Source organism: Equus quagga, chromosome 1 (assembly GCF_021613505.1).
Source record: "Equus quagga isolate Etosha38 chromosome 1, UCLA_HA_Equagga_1.0, whole genome shotgun sequence".
NCBI lineage: Eukaryota > Metazoa > Chordata > Mammalia > Perissodactyla > Equidae > Equus > Equus quagga.
Genome location: NC_060267.1, coordinates 175,398,785 through 175,416,973, shown reverse-complemented (window position 1 = coordinate 175,416,973; position 18,189 = coordinate 175,398,785). Strand labels below are relative to the sequence as shown.

Below are 18,189 nucleotides of genomic sequence, written 5' to 3'. Positions count from 1 at the left end.
GGGGGGGGGGGGGGGGACTGGAAATTTTGTCTCCTGAGTAGTTCTTATTGCTTCCCACAACCAACTCTACAAAAATCTAAATTGTGCCCTCAGTGCCCTAGCTTTTTAATACATATATTTACTTCGGAGTATCTTCTATTTGTGGGAAATACTTCCTATGCTCCTCACGTTTTGTTCCATCCTTGTCCCTGCCAACACTGACTCCCAAATTGCCTAAATACACCTTTCTCACCAAAGCCCGCTTTAGCTCTTCTCTAAAGGGGCCTCAGGTAGATGATAAGATTGCGCAGCTTTCCAAACATTTTCATGTGTTTACTTCAAAATAGATATCTCTTGAATCATTGTAGTTTTCTCTTTCTTTAGTAGCCCATAAATCGCTCGTATTCTGTAATGCTTAATACAGTTCCAATACAGTTTGTGTATTTGGTGGACTTTCAACATTACTCATTATAAATTTTTGGCCAGTGAACACGGCGGTGCCTATTTGTGTTAGCTTGTGTGTGTGCTTACACGCTCTTTGCAGTCCAGTACAATTTTTACGTAGAGGCAGAACAACTCTAACCCTGGCCCATCCACCAGTTCCGGATGTGTGAGGGTGAAAATTCAGACGGCTCGGAACTATAGAAACCACTTCAATGTGAAGCCTTTTCCAAGCTTCTGGGTTTAGGTGATTCCTTATCCGTAGGACTCCCACAGGGGCTGGATTAATTTCTTAGACTCAGGGGAATTCCAACCGATTTGAGTGGATAATCCTAGGAGGCATTCCAAAGTATTGGAGGGCTTTTCCTCCAAGGAAGCCAGTGTTGCAACTGCACCCTGTTCCTCCGAAGTCTTTTGAATCATCTCAGATGCAGAATATTCTCTCTTGCCTCTCTGGTACATTCTTCATCCAGCATAAATTGGGGTATCTTAACATCCCCAATGTGATGTTTCTTTTGCATCTGTGATATGAAGATGAATGATAAGAGTCATGGTGAACAATGGCATGCACGATTCAGAAGCAGCACATGACTCAGAGCAGCTCACCAACTGCAGGTGCAGACGAGAAGAGCCATCACAACTCCAGTTGGAGAAGAGAAAATCCAGATTCAGATCGAGTCCTAGAAGTACAACAGACCGTTTCTACATCTCCAAACTCTCTACCTCTCCCTCATTATTCTTGGGCCACATTTGCCTACTTCTTTTCCTAAAATACCTGCAAGACTCTTCCTGCCTCAGAGCCTTTGCACTTGTCCCCCTGCTGAACCCTTATCACATAGCTCCTCCTCATCATTCCTATCTCAGTACGAGTATCACTTCTTTAGAGAGACCTTCCCTGACCACCCAAACTAAAAATAATCTTCATCGCAGTTCCCAAGTCAGTCTCTATCACATTACCCTGTTTTATTTCTCCTACTGCATTATCACTATCTAAAATTCCTATTTGTTTATCGTCTGTCGCTCTCTACTACAATATAAGATTCATGAGGTCAGGAAACGTTGTATTTTTCTCAACCAAATCTCGAGTGTCTAGCATCATACCTGGATCATACATTCACTCAGTTTATTACAGCACAAACTAAATTTGTAGTAATCATGCATTTGGTCTTTACTAAAATTCTTCATACTAAAGAACCACAGAACCACCTTCAGTCCTCCAAAAATAATCTAATAAAAATTTTTTGTTTTACTAATTAGTTTAGGAATTGTTCTTCTCTAGAAAATAAGCTTACGATAGATTAATTTTCAAGGTTGTATATTTTTCTTTAAATGAAATAAATACTGACGCATTTGTACATACACAGAATTTTTATTAAATGTGATCTGTGAGAAAAAGAACACTCTAAAGTGCCAAATTTCATGTAAATCACATAATTTAGTAAATATAATGGGGAAAAAATCAAAAGGGGAAACATGATTTAAATAATCTCACAAAAGAGCAAGAACATATCTTAATCTTCATATAAGAAAACAATCGTCAAAATATAAAAGGAAAGAAAATCTCTTTTGTAGAAGAATGTATTTGAAAATTCCACCTGTTGATGATTTCATTTAAAAAATTCTACACATGAACAGTCTCACTCTTACGAATACGTATGTTTTAATACATGGTAGAAAGGAAATTCAGACTACTCATCACACTGAGATAAAGTGACAGCATTTTTGTTGCACAGCAGTATTGCTCACTGGCACTAACAGCGGAGGATAGAGGAAATAGATTCCTGAATTCAGTTACTAGAATTAGTTTACTGCTAAAAATTCAGACAAAATTAGGTCTGAAGCTTAGCTATGCCCAAGTAACACAAGGATTAACCAAACATTGCCAATTTGTAGAAGGCTGTGGGAAAAACGTGAAATTATGCTGAATATTAGCTTTGTGTTACTTTCTACTAAAGATATTCAGTGGGCATAGTCTAAATTATTTAGGGCTTCAGTATAGATCAAAATTAACATGTGTAATATAAAGCTAACAGTATAGTGTCAACATGTTTTGAGATGCTCTAACCAATGTTTGACTATAAATATTTGGAAGAAGTCAGTTGAAAAATAACTATATGCACATCCAAAATGAGTATGTCTGAAAGGAATCTTTATGGACCAGATATTTACAAACTGAAAAGTGTTACACACATAATGGGGGCACAGTAAATACTTAATGGTTGGCTGACTGACCAATTATACATATCATTTAAGGAAACCTGAGCAGTGCAGGTGCAAAATATATATACACACACAGATATCTCTTTATTAATATCCTAGCAACATATATGCACTGCATGTCATAGTTAAAGCTGTATTGCCAAAGTAGCATATGGAAAGTATCAATGCAGTCAAAATTAAGTTTTAAGTAAAAAGCTCCTGCTACTTTTACAAGAGAATGACTAGGGGATTTATTAAGAGTTAGCTGTCATATATAAAAAAAATTTAATGTTACTGAATACCTGTCACTTAAAAATTGTAGACAATATAGAAATTTACAGAAAAAGTTTTAGACCACTTCACATAGTCGAAGGGAAAAAACAAAAAGATTAAAGTAGATTATGACTTTGAATACATTTATGATCAAATTTAACACACACAAAAAAATTTAAACACATTTCACAGCAGCACTTTCAAAAATTTTTTTGTATTGATTTTTTTTAACCATGAAGAATGAATTAGTCTTGTTTTAATGAGACTTTCAGAAAACAAAAATAATTTAATCATGAAATATCAGCTTGATAATGAACATATTCTATTAGTATCCACTGTAAATTAGTTCTGTTATCCAAAAAGGTCGACAAATTCTAACTAGTAGGGACAGGATATTGAATTCATTAATGAATTATATAGCTATTTTGAGCATACAAATAATCTCTGGTTTTATACCCACTACATTTCAGAATTCTGTAAACTGTGAGGCATTCAATGTGTTTAATGTGGCAGAAAATCATATTAAATGTTTCATTATTTTAATCTGTTCAGTCCTTTTCCCATTAAGCACGCAAACACGGTCATAACCATCTTTGGTTTCACTTCCACGAGGTCATCAGGTAAGGCATATATCCGGGCACCGATCTTCCGAGCAACTGAAATGGCGTATCTTGAAAAGACAAGAGAAATATCTCGGTATTTGTTATCCACTGTGTCTTCACTTAATAAATTTTAACAAAAGAATGAAATATTTTGATAAGATCAAATTTGCAAGAAGGTTAAGTTTGTGAGTACCTTTCCCATAGAAGTGGTACTTAAAAATGTGAATTTTAAGGACATAGTAACCTTACCTGTAAGGATTTAAGAAAATTAAAGAGCCATTATGTTCTATTATAAACCATAAAGGCTTACTTAGCATTGTTCATCTTGTCCTCATCAGAAAGGTTTTCTCTCTTGATCATTTCTTGACGAACTGCATTTGGTGCAATGGCATCTATTAAATCTAGGACAGGTAAACTAGTGCTAATAGATTTGTCCTGGAAAATCAAGAATAGATGAACATTCATAAACACCTTACGTTTAATTTCCATAAATGTCAGACTCTTCTGGTCATAACCATATAACTGAAAGCAATTTATAAATTTTCTTTATACTTAATATTCAGCTTCTCTGCAACCAGCACACATCACAAACCATTTAAAATACACTTTTCCTTCCATCTTTATAGAGCTTACAGTGTAGAGTTCTCACCATATCTGAACAAGGTTTGTGGACGTGACGATCCCTAAAGTATGCTAACTACAGCATCCATTCTGTACAAAATAAACACTTTTGGAAGGGAACAGGAGATGAATTTTAAAATAATAGTTTTACAAGTTCTAGTAATATTATATTTCTTAGACCATGGATTCCTAAGCCTTCACTTAATATTTTTCACAAAGAAAAATGAAAATAATAATGGAAAGGAACTAACATTTACAAAGGCATTATTCTTGTTGCTTTGCATGTTCAGCTTGTTTAATCCTCGTAACAGCCTGGTAATAAAGAAATTTTTAATCTCTCTTTTAAAGATGAAGAACATGAAGCTATGTCATAGAGCTCAAGCGACTTGTTCACACATCCAGTGAGTAGAGACTAGTATGGAACCCATGACTCTAATGCCCAAGGTTCTCTTCATTTTTGAAGTTACCTCCAAGGCGAACTAAAAATGAACAATTTCTAGTGGATAGAGCATTGCAGTTGAAGTCAGAAATCCTGGTCTGAACTGATTTTACCACTTATCAGTACTTGAACAAATTATTCGTTCCGTCTCTCAGCTTGAAGAGTGGGCACTGTTGCTGGCCTACCCAGAATCCACTCACTCCTTACTACTTTCTCCATCTAACAGAACCCCCACTTTTGCTCTCTATCCATACTTCCCCTCACAAGGACATGTGCTCAGGGAAAGCTGACCCCATCCACAGCTCCAGGAGTGACCCTGAATTAGTCTAGGCCAGGAATTCTCAATGGCGGGTGGGGTAATAAACTTATTCTTTTATGTATGAAGTATACGGTGCATAAGACATACAGTAATATCTATGGCATTAAAATTTCATGGGGGAGAAACATTTAGGAAGAAAATGTTTAAAAAGACTCCCTAGGGGAACAATAATGAGGGAAAGGTTGAAAAACACTAGTCTAAGCCAAATAGAGGAATCACATGTGATTACTACTATGATTTAATTTGGGCTCAATGTAATTTAATGCGAGGCCCTCACTATTCAGGAAGAGCTATGGGAAGCCAGCAACCCCTCCCTCCTGGATGTGAATGAGAAGATAAAACCTCTGGTCCAACCAGCAGCTGTCCTATGACCAAGAGGAGAAACCAGCTTTAGGGTGAAGTTGGCACTTTGGATGGCAAAGCAGAGATGGACAGAAACCTGAGTCCTGAATGACCTTCAATTACTGGCTCAACCAGCCCTGGAGCCTACCCTGCTCTGGATTTCTGTTATTGCCCTGGATCTTTCCTTTTGGTTTAAATCACTTTAAATTGGGTTTCTGTTACCTGAAGTCAAAATCACCCTTTGCTAATCACTACAGTGGGAATGTTACAGGATTCTTGAGAATACTGAGATAAAATAGGCCAAAACATCTAGTACAGTTCTTAGCCAAATGTGTTTCTTAATAAATGTTTGATAAAACAATTGGAAGCCATGTGAAGAAGTGTAACTGGCTGCCTTTTTGGGCCATTGATCTATGAAATACTACATTTATTAATTTTTGAAAATTTACATTCTTCATTTTCAGGAATGTTCATTTTATGAAACAAAGTTTTTGAGGGGAGTAAGATTGAGCGCTCTCACTGCTGCAGCCCAGGTTCATCTCCTGGTCAGGGAACCACACTACCAGTGTGTCAGTCATCACACTGTGGCAGCTGCAGCTGTGAGGCTGAAAGCTATGCCACTGGGATTTCAAATACCAGCAGGGTCACCCATGATGGACAGGTGTCAGCAGAGCTTCCAGACTAGGACAGACTAGGAGGAAGGACCTGGCCACCCACTTCTAAAGAAACTGGGCATGAAAACCCTATGTATAGCAGTGGTGCGCCATCTGGTACAGTGCCAGAGGACGAGAGGATGGCACAAAGACCATGGGGGTTCTGCTGTGCTGTGCACAGGGTCGCTGGGAGTCGGAATCAACTCCAGGGCACTAATGACAAAGAAGGAGAGGAGTAAACGTAATTAGGGTCTTTCAGTCTATCTGGTGCTAGTAATCCGGATCTGGTTTTTGGTATCCTCTCTATTCCTGGAAAATTCTCAAACCTGTTTTCTCAGTATGTAGTCTGCAGACCACCTGCATGAATAATCCCCTAAGGTGCTTGTTAAAAGCACAGATTTATCCCTCCACTCAAATTAATGAGTCAGGTTATCTGTGGATGGGGCTAGGAATCTACATTTTTAATACGCTTTCTAGATGACACTAATGTACACCATTATACTTTCTAAAATTAAACTGAACATTTGTCATTCTATAACAAATTTCAAATTTCTATGTACTTACTTTTCACATATTTTTTTTATTTCTTTTTTTTTTTTAAAGATTGGCACCTGAGCTAACATCTGTTGCCAATCTTCTTTTTTTTTTTTCCTCTCCTCTTCTTCTCCCCAAAGCCCCCCAGTACATAGTTGTATATTCTAGTTGTGACTGTCTCTGGTTGTGCTATGTAGGATACTGCCTCAGCATGGTCTGATAAGCGGTGCCATGTCCACGCCCAGGATCCAAACCCACGAAACCCTGGGCCACGAAAGTGGAGCGCACAAACTTAACCACTCAGCCACTGGGCCGCCCTGTCATATAATATTTCTATGATGATTCAAAACCAGACAAGTGGCTTAATTGTGCTATAGAGAGTTTTTTTTAAGTTTGGGAAAAATTGTTCATTCTTGTCCCAGCTTTATTGAGGTATAGTTGACAAATAAAATACTAAGATATTTAAAGTGTACATCTTGATGATTTGATATACCTACACATTGTGAAAGGATTCTTCTCATCTAGTTAATTAACGCATTCATCACCTCACATATTTATATATATATATATATATATATATATACATATATATACATATTTTATTTTTGGTGAAAACATTTAAGTTTTACTCTCTTAGCAAATTTCAATTATACACTATAATGTTAACTATGGTCACCATGTTAACATTAGATCCTCAGACCTTATTCATCTTATAGCTGAAAGTTTATACTCTTGTGTGGTATTAAATATTTCTTGACTTAGATTTAGGAAACAAGGGCAAAACTTTTACTGAGTTGAATGAAAAATTAAGTTTCTAAAGATTACATCAGATCCCTTATCTTCCTATTTCCAAGAAAATTAGCCTATCATTCAACTCCTTTTACTGTCAGTGAAAGACATTTTACTTTTGCAAAGGGGGCAGGGGGTGTAGTAAAACCCTTATTTAGTATATAAATACATTTCATCATTTTTCCTTTCACTTTCCTTAAGTTAATCATAAAGAAATTACTTAAGCAAAAATAATTTCTAGAATCTTAAATGACAACTAGCTAGAGTTTGGCTTGGTTTTCAAGATAATGAATTGTACCATCTCTTTCTCTTAACTTGATACACGTTACTGTTAGAACATTCCATTCCATTGCTCTTCATGTCATTTTTGAAAGTAAAAGTGGAAAAACAGTGATGTGGCCACTAGAGTTCCCTAAAAAGCTCCACAGGAACCTCTCCACATATGATGCCCTTATATTATATATTGGCAGTACCAATAGTGTAGTAAGACCCATTTACTGAGCCCTTAATTTGTGCCAGGTACTACTGAGCTCTTTACATTTGTTAACTTAGTTTGACAGAAGAGAGATATTAATATCTCCATTTTAAATATGGGGAAATAGAGGCATAGATAAGTTAATAACTTGCCCAAGGTCTCACAGATACTAAATGGTGAACCAAGTAAATTCAGTTTTATTCATAAGCGATGTAGCCCAGCTGTTGGCATAAACTGCTAAGGTTTCTGTAAAACACATGCCCTTCTCATGTGCTCCCTACTCCCCTGAGCTTATTTCTGGAGTACTGCTGACACCCCATACTGTGATTACTGTTTTCTTATTACCTCCTTCCCTGAACAGTGAGCTCTTTGAGGGCATCATGTAGCACAGTGACTAGCAAAGCACCCGACACAGGGTAAGCTTTGAACACTAATGGAATGAATGAGCAGTATGTCACACAGCTAATAAGTGGCTGAGCTGAAGTCAAACACAGGGCCATACAACTCCATAGCTGGCTTTCAACCTGCAGGTAGACAGATCTGGATGTGAAATCCAGCTATTCTGCTTAATAACTGTATGACAGTGGACAAGTTATTTAGCTTCTCTAATGCTCACCTTTTTGCTTATAAGAGTTACTGAGATAATTAAAAGAAACAATAATGTGTAAAGTGCTTAGCATAGTGACACACAGGACTCAATAAATCATAATTACTATGATTATTGTTATTGGTTGATATCTTTTTATCTTCTTGGTGAGGGAAAATACTTTGCAACTAAAAAGGGTATATTTGTCTTTTCTGAAATTTCTGAGTATAGCACTGCCTTGATCATGATTAATAGGTTCTAACTAGTACCACTTACTATAGCTTTCAAATATAATGCCTTCTACAGTTGGAAAAAACCTCCCCACCTCAACTATTTTTTTGGCATTCACTGCCACATTTTTTAACTATTTATAGTCTCTTTAAAGATTTTATTATCAAGTACCTCCTTGATGTCAAGCCCTACTACAGTATACTTCTGCCTCCTCCGTTCTAGGTAAAACCATACTCTCAAGTCTGCTGTTCTCTGCAAGCTCTCTCCCTCACAGGCTTTGTGTCTCCCCTTTTTCCAACTTTCTCTCTGGTTCAACTGATCACCAAGTCTGTATTCCCAGATTTAATATCTCCTTTCCTCCAACTCCCCATTTCCTGAAAATTACCTCAAATTCAACAAGCTCAAAACTGAATTCATTGCCTTCTCTGGAACGCAGCTGCACCTCATGACATCTCCACTTGTGTGTTATCGTTTGTTTTCCAATTCCCCAGGCCCCAAACATCAAGTTTTAACTCTTCTCTCTTCTCCTGTGCTTCTCTAAAGCAAGAAGCCAAATCCTACCTGTTCTTTTGCAATAGCAAGTCACTATCCATTTTTTTCCCCGACTTATTAATCATTTTATTGAGTTCACAGTGGTTTATAACACTGTGTAAATTTCAGGTGTACATTATTATATTTCAGCTTCTGTATAGACTGCATCGTGTCCACCACCAATAGTCTAGTTTTTATCCGTCCCCATACATATAAGGAGAACAGACTGGTGGTTACCAGAGGGGAAGGGGGTGGGGGAGGGTGAAAGGGGTAAAGGGGCACATACGTATAGCAACTATCCATTCTTAACATTCCCAGTGCCCACCCCCAGCTCCGTCCAGATCCTTATCACTTCACACCTGCGTTCTGCCTCAGCTTCTTATGGACTGTCCTTGCATTTAAACCATTCTTCTTCCAACCCATCCTGCTCACCACGTTCCAAACAGTAGTCCTAAAATAGTCACTTTTCTTACATTACTCCCTTTTATCAATATCCTTTATTACGGCCAGATTCCTCTAGAATTTTGACCCAGCCTCTATCTTGCACTACATCCCTTAGGAACCATCCTCTCTAGCCAAACTTTCTCCTAACCTCCTCGGACTTGCCTTTATTCAAGATGCACCCATTCTAGCTTGTTATCCCCTCTTGTTCTGCACCAGTTCAAACCCCTCCTCCACCTGTGATGCTCAAATCAAATCCAGTTTTCCCCATCCACTCTTCACTGACCATGCATTTGGAAATAATCAATTAGACTTACTCACAATATTAGTTGTATTACTTCTTTGGATTTTATTATTTACTCTGCACTAGTTACCTTCTCAGTTATACAAATTTTGTCTTTCAAATAAACGGTAAATGCTCTGAGGGTCAAATTAGTTTCTGATATTCTATATCTTTCTCTTTACCTCGAAATGTTGCTTAATAGTAAGAACTCAATAAAAACTTATTAATTTGTTTCTAAATATTTTCTTGTATTTGATTTCATTATAGACAGGCTTATTATTTTTCGTAAATTAATGTACAAATGCATATAATTTCAGTGTAACAATTTTAAAGAGTAACTTTTATATATCCCCTTTCCTGTTTTACATTTTTAAGTTGTATTCTATGTCTAAAATATATAAAGACAAATCATAGACTAAAAAAACCTTTTTTTTAATAAACAAAAACTCAATGTCATTAGTTCCTTCCAAGATGGAAACGAAAAAAATACTCTTGAAGTAGGACTCAGGCAGCATCTCTGCCAACATCCAACTGTCCTGTTAAAACTAATTTGGGGCTCAGTGTTTGGTAAAGATGAGAAGACTGAATTTGTCAATTTCTGACATTTCTTCTGCTCTACACTTTAGAGCAAAGGCAAAGAAGAGAATAAAGATGGGTGAATAACTCTTAGGAGAGCTTAGGGTTTCATCTGTTTGCACTCTTATTTTACTGAAAAATTACAAATTGCTGATTTTTCACATATCATAATAAAATCACAAACACAAGGCTCACTGAATGAATGTGTACAAGCAGACATGCTTATTTGTAGCTAACATCAGCTTGCATGCAAAAGCAAAACACAATGGAAATGCATGAAATTAGTGGGTATGTATGTGCAGATTACATTTTGAGTGCTTTATGAATCATCCACAAATGCTGGAAGTGAGTGTTATGCGCCATTATGAAGCCAGAGGACAAGATATTTTTTTCCTACCAGTTTTCTCAATTCCCACTTGAATCGGTTTGGCTGGCTCTGTTATGCCTTGGAAATGATGTCAATACAATTCTGAGACTGCTGCTACGGAGCACAAAACATTATAGGTCCTATATAAACAAAGGCTTTTTATATTTCTTTTCACTTGACAATTGGATTTTTTGGCTCTACTCTATTTCTTTTTTAAGATTAGCTTACCAGAGTCTGATAATATTAATCTGCATTTATACTCAATAGGACAACCAATAAAAATATAAGAATTCAAACTGAATATTCTTGGTTTATGCATGCCAAATAATTAGTATGCTTAAGCTCATAAACGGTGTATTTCTGAGACATAACATTAATTCTGAACCTAAACCGATGTAATTCCCAATAAAAATTGCTTCCTAAACTTAATATCTTACCAAAAAAATTTTTAAATAGCTTTTGATTACCTTGAAGCTGGAAATAAAAGTATTTTTGTTTGCACTTTTAAGAGTCTCATTGACCCATCTAATAATGATGTCGTCATTTACTTTTTCACCCTCTCCAAGATCTGATAACACATTCAATGTGTACCTGCAACAGAAAAGATGCGTATTTGAGACTGAAAGGGATGACATTTGCTCTCACATCATTTATATCAATATTTAAATAAATATCTAAGAAATATTTTCAGTCCTAATAAGTATTTCTAATTTTAGTCTGATATTTGCACTTACTTACATTCCAAAGTTACAATGCTCAGTAACCAGAAACAAAAACTATGATATGGTATTAAAAAAATTAAAACAACTTCTAACAAAGCAGTTTTTAAGAGGCATTAATAAGAGTGTGTTTCTAGAAACTGATCCACTTTTAAAATAAAGTATAATTTACAAAAAATATATCAAGTAAATCATTTAAAAATTAATATATTTTGCAGTGTGTATTTCTTCTGTGTTTATCTTTCAAAAATAGCTAAAATTTTAGTTCAAATGATTCGTTGAAGGAAAAGAATTCAAACTAAATATTTTTTGTTTATGCATGCCAAATAATTAGTAAGCTCATAAGCTGTTTCTGAGATATAACATGAATGTAATTCCGAACCTAAACCAATGTAATTCCCAATAAAAATTCCATCCTAATCTTACTTTATCAGAAAAAATTTTTAAATAGCTTATAAGCATATCAGCCTTTACCTTCTCATCAGCTGCCATAACAATGCCAGGGTAAGTGTTGAATTCCCTTCATTTAGGTCTTGTCCACCAATGCCAACCAAGGAGAATTTGGCCTTATCCTTCCCAAGTTCCACTGCATAGTTACAGTTTTCAATCTGTAGAAAATAAGTAAAAGTTTTGGTATAAAAACAAATTTTTTAAAATATTTCTTTCAATATGCCAGCCTAGTTCAGGCATCTGAAAAATAATTACAATGACACCTTAAATTTATATGACGGAATTTCATAATAACCCAGTGCAATTAAGGAAATAATTATTCCCATTTTATAGTTGAAGATATCAAAGCACTGAGGGGTTAATCTAAATAAAGAACTGGCTAGAAAGTTTTAAGATCCTCTCACCCTAAAAGCCTTGACTGTCCAAAATTACACAGTTTATTAGTGGCAAATCCGTGACTAAAAAACTAGGTTTCCTGCATTCCATGACTAGAGGTAATAAACATTGTCTTTTCTAAATTCAAAATTAAAGAATAGAGAAGAAATTGTTTCCTTAAGAATCTAACTTCATCTCCCATATCCTTTATCCAGATCTCACTCATCCTCTAAAATTCAGCTTCTAGCTCACTTTCTTCAATAAAGACTTAAGCTTAACAGCACCCGCTGATAATGACCGATCCCTTGTTGAACTCCCAATAATGCTTATTGGGTAATGCTTATGCACCGTCTTCTACTTACACTTTCTTTTGCCAACCATAGCATGAGCTCCTTTTAAAGGGCAAAAACTATAAAGTGTACAAATCTGTATCACACGCTCCCACCCCTGGCCCAGGACCTGTCAGTGCCCTGCCTACAGTAAGAATCTGATGAAAGAACACCAACCAAATTACTTACCTACCTACCTACTTCTTTTTAGTGGTGTAAGTCCAGTTCAGTCCTTTCTCTGGTAAATTTTTTTGTCTACTCTGGCCTCTATAGAGGTTTATTATCTCCAGTCAGCTAATACTGTACTTCGAATTTCAGGGTGTAAATACATATATAAATTCTTATGTATGTAAGTCTTTTTTTCTCTAGTGAAATTGTAAGCTTTCATAATCTTGTAATATCACCAGTAGTAAGAAGTGCTTACTAGATACTTTTTGGAATAAAGTAAACATTTAGTTAAGAAAAACAGTATAACTAGTTTCTCTTGATTTTCTTTCCCAAGTTAGTTAAGGCTTCATTACAAAACAATGTAACTGAGATACACAGATATATTTTTTCCTAAGAGTAAGACAATATTTCCAGGAAAGGTGAGAAAGGGATCACACAATAACAAAATTTACACAAATAAAGGGATATTGTTCTTTAAAGAATCCAAATTCCCAAAGGTCAGTTTGTTACAAATAAAAATGCAAGATCATCCTTTGAACCTGCTGTAACATCTGCCTGGTTCTCTTAATAAGTTAAATACAATCTTTGATATGTATTCATTTTTTAAAAACACAAGGAGACAATATTCCAAAATTCTTTTTCCTAGTAGTCATATTATATTATAGATTTCGTCTGCCTAATAGAAATATATGCTATAGAAATGCACAGAGCGGAAAAAAAGGAATAGAGTCCTAATTTTTGGAAAACAGCATCCGAGCTCTGATTACGTAACAGTGTTAACAGGAGAGATCAAAACCAGCATATTTTCCACTGACGCTCATTTCAACAGGCGCATTTTCTAGCAAACTGTAATAATCACTTATGTGTAAAATTTGTTTCAATGTGTAAAATTGTTCCATCTGTTTATAATTAGACCAAAATTCCTGAGGGGAATAATGATGAGAAAGGAGCTCAGAGCAGTCTAGAGGCCTAAGATGTTGATATGACCAGCAAGGAAAAGGAAACTGGAAATGGATGCTAGCATAAGGGAAAAGACGTGTTCTATTTTTTGGCAACAGTTGGTTCCAAATTTGTCAAAACACTTCTAAGATCTGGAGAAGTACCAAACTAGAGAAAGAATGAGAAATTAGGATCCTAGAGGTAAGCCATGTTTATAGTAGTACTTAACATTCTAAAACTGGATCTGCGCCCTGAGGACGTAAATATAGAAAGTTAAGAGAGTTGGGCCAAGAACTGAGCCTAGGGAATTCCTAGAGTTGTTGGGCTAGAAGATGAAGAGCTTGTGAAAGGTAAGAATGAGCACAAAGAAAGCAAGAACAAAACTGGAGAGTGCAGTCTCACAGAGGTAATGGAAGAAATGATTACCAGGCACTTCAAACGCTTTGGACAAAAGCAAAGCTTAGGTCATTTGGAAAATGAGAAAAATTACATAATAGGATACGGGGCTCCGGGTGAAAAGAAATACCGAAGAAATAATGAAGACAAGACTCTAAGTGGTGCAGCTTTACGAACTTTACAAATGAAGCAGTGATGTCTGCTGATGAATGCCCAAAGTCCAGAAAATAAGTCCCTGAGATATTGTGTCATGAAGGTCCTGCTTCTTCATTTTTTAAACAACTTGAATTTATTTCAGGCCTTATGTTTCATTCTATAAACAGCTAGTATTTGTTGAAAGGAAGCATTCTACGTATGATTCATTTGTGACATCTTATAATTAACATTAAAAATTCCAGGTATAATGAGTGATTCAATTTCTGTTTTCCTGTTAGATTGTGCATCTGAAGTTTTGATTTTAAAGAGTTACATGAAATTAGTTAACAAAATTTTCAGAATTCTACTTGCATGAGAAGAATTATAGGCAAATCAAATAAAATTTAAAATGTACCTAGTCCAATTGCTAGAAATACTGACAAATATAAATATAAATCTCTTGCAATTACACGACCCATTTAACTACTTTTAATATTATGATGTATTTCCTTTTTGTCTTTCTTTTGAAAAATTATAAAGCCTATAAATACATATTCATTCTAGAGGTCTGGAGGAAGAACAAAAGTCTTTCTTGAATGCATGTCTGTGTGTGTGTGTATTTTAAACAAATTAGACTCATATGTATACATGCAATTTTGTATCCTGCTCATTTCTATGTCACTATTACTAAAACACTAAAAATGCTATTTCTTAATGGTACATTTTATTTCATCTTATGGACGTATCATATGTGGAAGCTTTGTTGAACAACTAAGTTGTTTTCTCTTTTTTTGCTCTACAAACATTACTATGATGAGCATTTTTGTATACAAGTTCATGTCTTTCTGACTATTCCATCAGGATACATAAGAAGTGAAATTATTAAGTCAAAAGACTTTTGAAGATTACTAATATGTATTACCAAACTGATTCCACAAAGTTTATACAAACGAACACTACTTCTAACACTGGATGCAGTACAATTCTGTTGTTTCTTATTTTAAATTGTTTTTCTTTATTGTGGGTGAAAAATTTTTCATATGTGTATTATCTACTGTTATTTCTTTTTTTGTGAATTGTTCACTTTTGCATTTTGCTATTACAATTTTAGCAATAGCAATCGAGTTTTAGTAATTGATTTGTATGAACTATTTATATGTTAAGCGTATTAACCATTTGTCATATTCATTGCAAATATGTTTCCAAGTTTATTATTTTTATTGTTTGCTTTTTAATTTTATGGTGTTTATTTTTTCATACAGAAGTTTTAAATTTATATGCAATCTACTATATCAATTTTTTCCTTTGTAATTTCGTTATCATTCTAAGAGTAATCAATCATTCACTTCTATTTTCTTAAAGTTTTATTTATTACATTTAACCCTTCAAGTCTTTACCTTTAATCTGTTTGGAATTTATTTTAGTGGATGATATATAGTGAAGATCACTTTTTTCCCTAACAAAATAGTTAATCAGTGAGCCAGCCCTGACGGCCTGGTGGTTAAAGTTTGGCACACACTGCTTCAGCCGCCTGGGTTTGGTTCCCAGGCCCAGAGCCACACCACTCGTCTGTCAGTAGCCATGCTGTGGGGCAGCTCACACAGAAGAACTGGAAGGACTCACAACTAGAATATACAACTATGTACTGGGGCTTTGGGGAGGACAAAAAAAAAAAAAGAGAGGAAGACTAGCAACGGATGTTAGCTCAGGGTGAATCTTTCCCAGGGGGAAAAAAAAAACTTAATCAGTTGTTCTAACATCATTTTTTGGATGATCCTTCCTTTCCCTGCCAATTAGCAAGCACCTTGTCATATATTAAGTTCTTCTATTTTAGGATAGCTTTCTAGGTTACTCTATTCATTCCATGCTTAGTTATGAATTAAACCATTTCAATTACTTTAGCTTTATAATAAATTTTTATATATTTTCTAACAGTTCCTCCCTCAATAGTCTTGGAAAACGTTCTTATTGAATTAGGCCTGTTTGTTCCTCCAATGGAAGTTTAGAATCACTTTATAAATCTCCTTTCCCAACACACACATACATATGCCCACATATACACAAAAGGAGAGTTATTGGAACGCTAACTGGAATTATTTTCCACCTCTTAATTTGTGAAACTTAATATCATTATAATATTTAGTCTTTCTATCCAGGAGTGTGGTCCTATTTGCATTTATTCAACTAGAGATAGTTTTTAAATGATGAAAATGCAGGTCAATTTCATAATACCATACTGATAAGTTATGGCAATTTGAGTCCATTAATTTATATACATTTTTAAACTATTCACATCATTTTAAATGAAAGGATAAAGTTAAATGAAAGTATAAAAATTTAAAAGTCCAACACACTTTCCCTGTAGAAAGCAAATAATCCTGATACAGAAGGTAGAAAAGCAAAGCAAAACACAGAGCAAAACTTGAATATTCAAGTGGCAATTCAGCAGAACAAACATGAACACCAAGGACAGCACAGGTCCCCTGTTTGAGGAAGGAGAAGATGGAGACAAGCACTTTTCTTTAACATTCTTTTTTTTTTTTTTTTTTTTTTAAGATTGGCACCTGAGCTAATATCTGTCACCAATCTTCTTTTTTTTCCCCTTCCCTTCTTCTTCTCCCCAAAGCCCCCCAGTACATAGTTGTATATTCTGGTTGTAAGTGCCTCTGGTTGTGCTATGTGGGATGTCACCTCAGCATGGCCTGATGAGCAGTGCCATGTCTGAGCCCAGGATCCGAACTGGCAAAACCTCAGGCCACTGAAGCGGAGCTCGCCAACTGAACCACTTGGCCACGGGGCCGGCTCCTCTTTACCATTCTTCTGCCAGATATTCTCCCACCAACTGTAATCAAGTCACTGCCCTGCTCACAAACATTTAATGGCTTCCCACTGCGTAAAGTTTAAAACCCAAACAATTTAATCTGACATTCAAGGCTCTCAACATCTGGCTCCAATCCAAATTTTTAGTGTTCACATTCACTTCTTACCTATCGAATCCTCTGCTATAGCCAAACTATTCTCCCCCATTCCCAGAAACACATTTTATACCTTCCCATCACTATCCCTTTTCCTGACCCTCAGCCTCCTCTCCAGCCCCCTTCTGATAAAATCCTATCCACTTCTCAAACGCTAACTCGAATACCACCTCCTGCATGAAGCTTCTCAAGATAAGTGCAGCCTGTGGCCTTTTCTTCCGTCTAACTCATAACATTCACCTTTGCAGGTGCTGTACTGTATTGCAGATGTTGGCACACATCTTGGCCCTCTCATTTCTTTCGGGCATCCTGAGGACCAACTCCATGCCATGAACTATTTTATATCCTGCACTGCACTGTACAGCTAGTGGCTAATCAATAAGTATCTGTTGAAAAATATTAATGAGTAACCAGTGAAGATTTGGCAAGTTCTGGTGGTTATGAAATAGGAATGCATTTATGACGCATCTCAAGAACACTAAGTACTACAACTTGAGAAAGACAAAGGCAGTTATAGAAAGGGTCTGACTGGGGAGACTGCCTTCATCTTTCCAAACACTTATTCAAGCACACTTGTAAACAGGCTATTAAGCTTAACACATTTTGGTTTCAATCAGAACTGTTGGGAGAGATCACACTTTACTAAGCTTTAGGGAACTCTAAATCCTCTGTTTTCTATCAGAACAGAAATAACATATCCATGGTCATTATTTCATTCACCTTCTTCATGTTTCCTCCAAGAGCAGGATAAGGAGGTTTGTTGACTTGGCTCCAGTTGACTGGCACGCGGATCATTTCATAGAGCTGAAAGATCACTAATGCATCTGTAAGGTCACTAAAACAGGGAGAAAAGAAGATGAAGGACCCATTTGACCCAGACCTCCTAATCTAGGAATCTATCCAAAATTTTTTCATAAATGTTTACAAAGATATATGTACAGACATTCATTGCCACAGTATTTATAAATTTGGAGACAACTTCAATGCCTGGCAGTAGGGGCTGTTTTTAAACTATCCGCACC

The 18,189-nt window shown here is 35.8% G+C and overlaps 1 protein-coding gene across 6 annotated transcripts in view; it reads right to left on the bottom strand.

The window, feature by feature from the left end:
- Positions 1-1,773: 1,773 nt before the first annotated feature.
- The window catches only part of PLS1 (plastin 1), a 105,956-nt gene continuing 89,540 nt past the window's right edge, over positions 1,774-18,189 (bottom strand). For 5 of the 6 annotated variants that reach the window (XM_046645680.1, XM_046645671.1, XM_046645690.1 and 2 more), the window contains 5 exons: positions 17,888-18,002; positions 11,875-12,008; positions 11,149-11,272; positions 3,805-3,929; positions 1,774-3,562 (listed from right to left, as the gene is read on the bottom strand). In XM_046645680.1, coding sequence (XP_046501636.1) covers positions 3,427-3,562; positions 3,805-3,929; positions 11,149-11,272; positions 11,875-12,008; positions 17,888-18,002 — 634 coding nt within the window. In that variant the 3' untranslated portion in view covers positions 1,774-3,426. Of the gene's footprint in view, positions 3,563-3,804; positions 3,930-10,711; positions 10,796-11,148; positions 11,273-11,874; positions 12,009-17,887; positions 18,003-18,189 lie in introns of those variants that run through there. The other variant, XM_046645716.1, reaches the window with a different exon arrangement.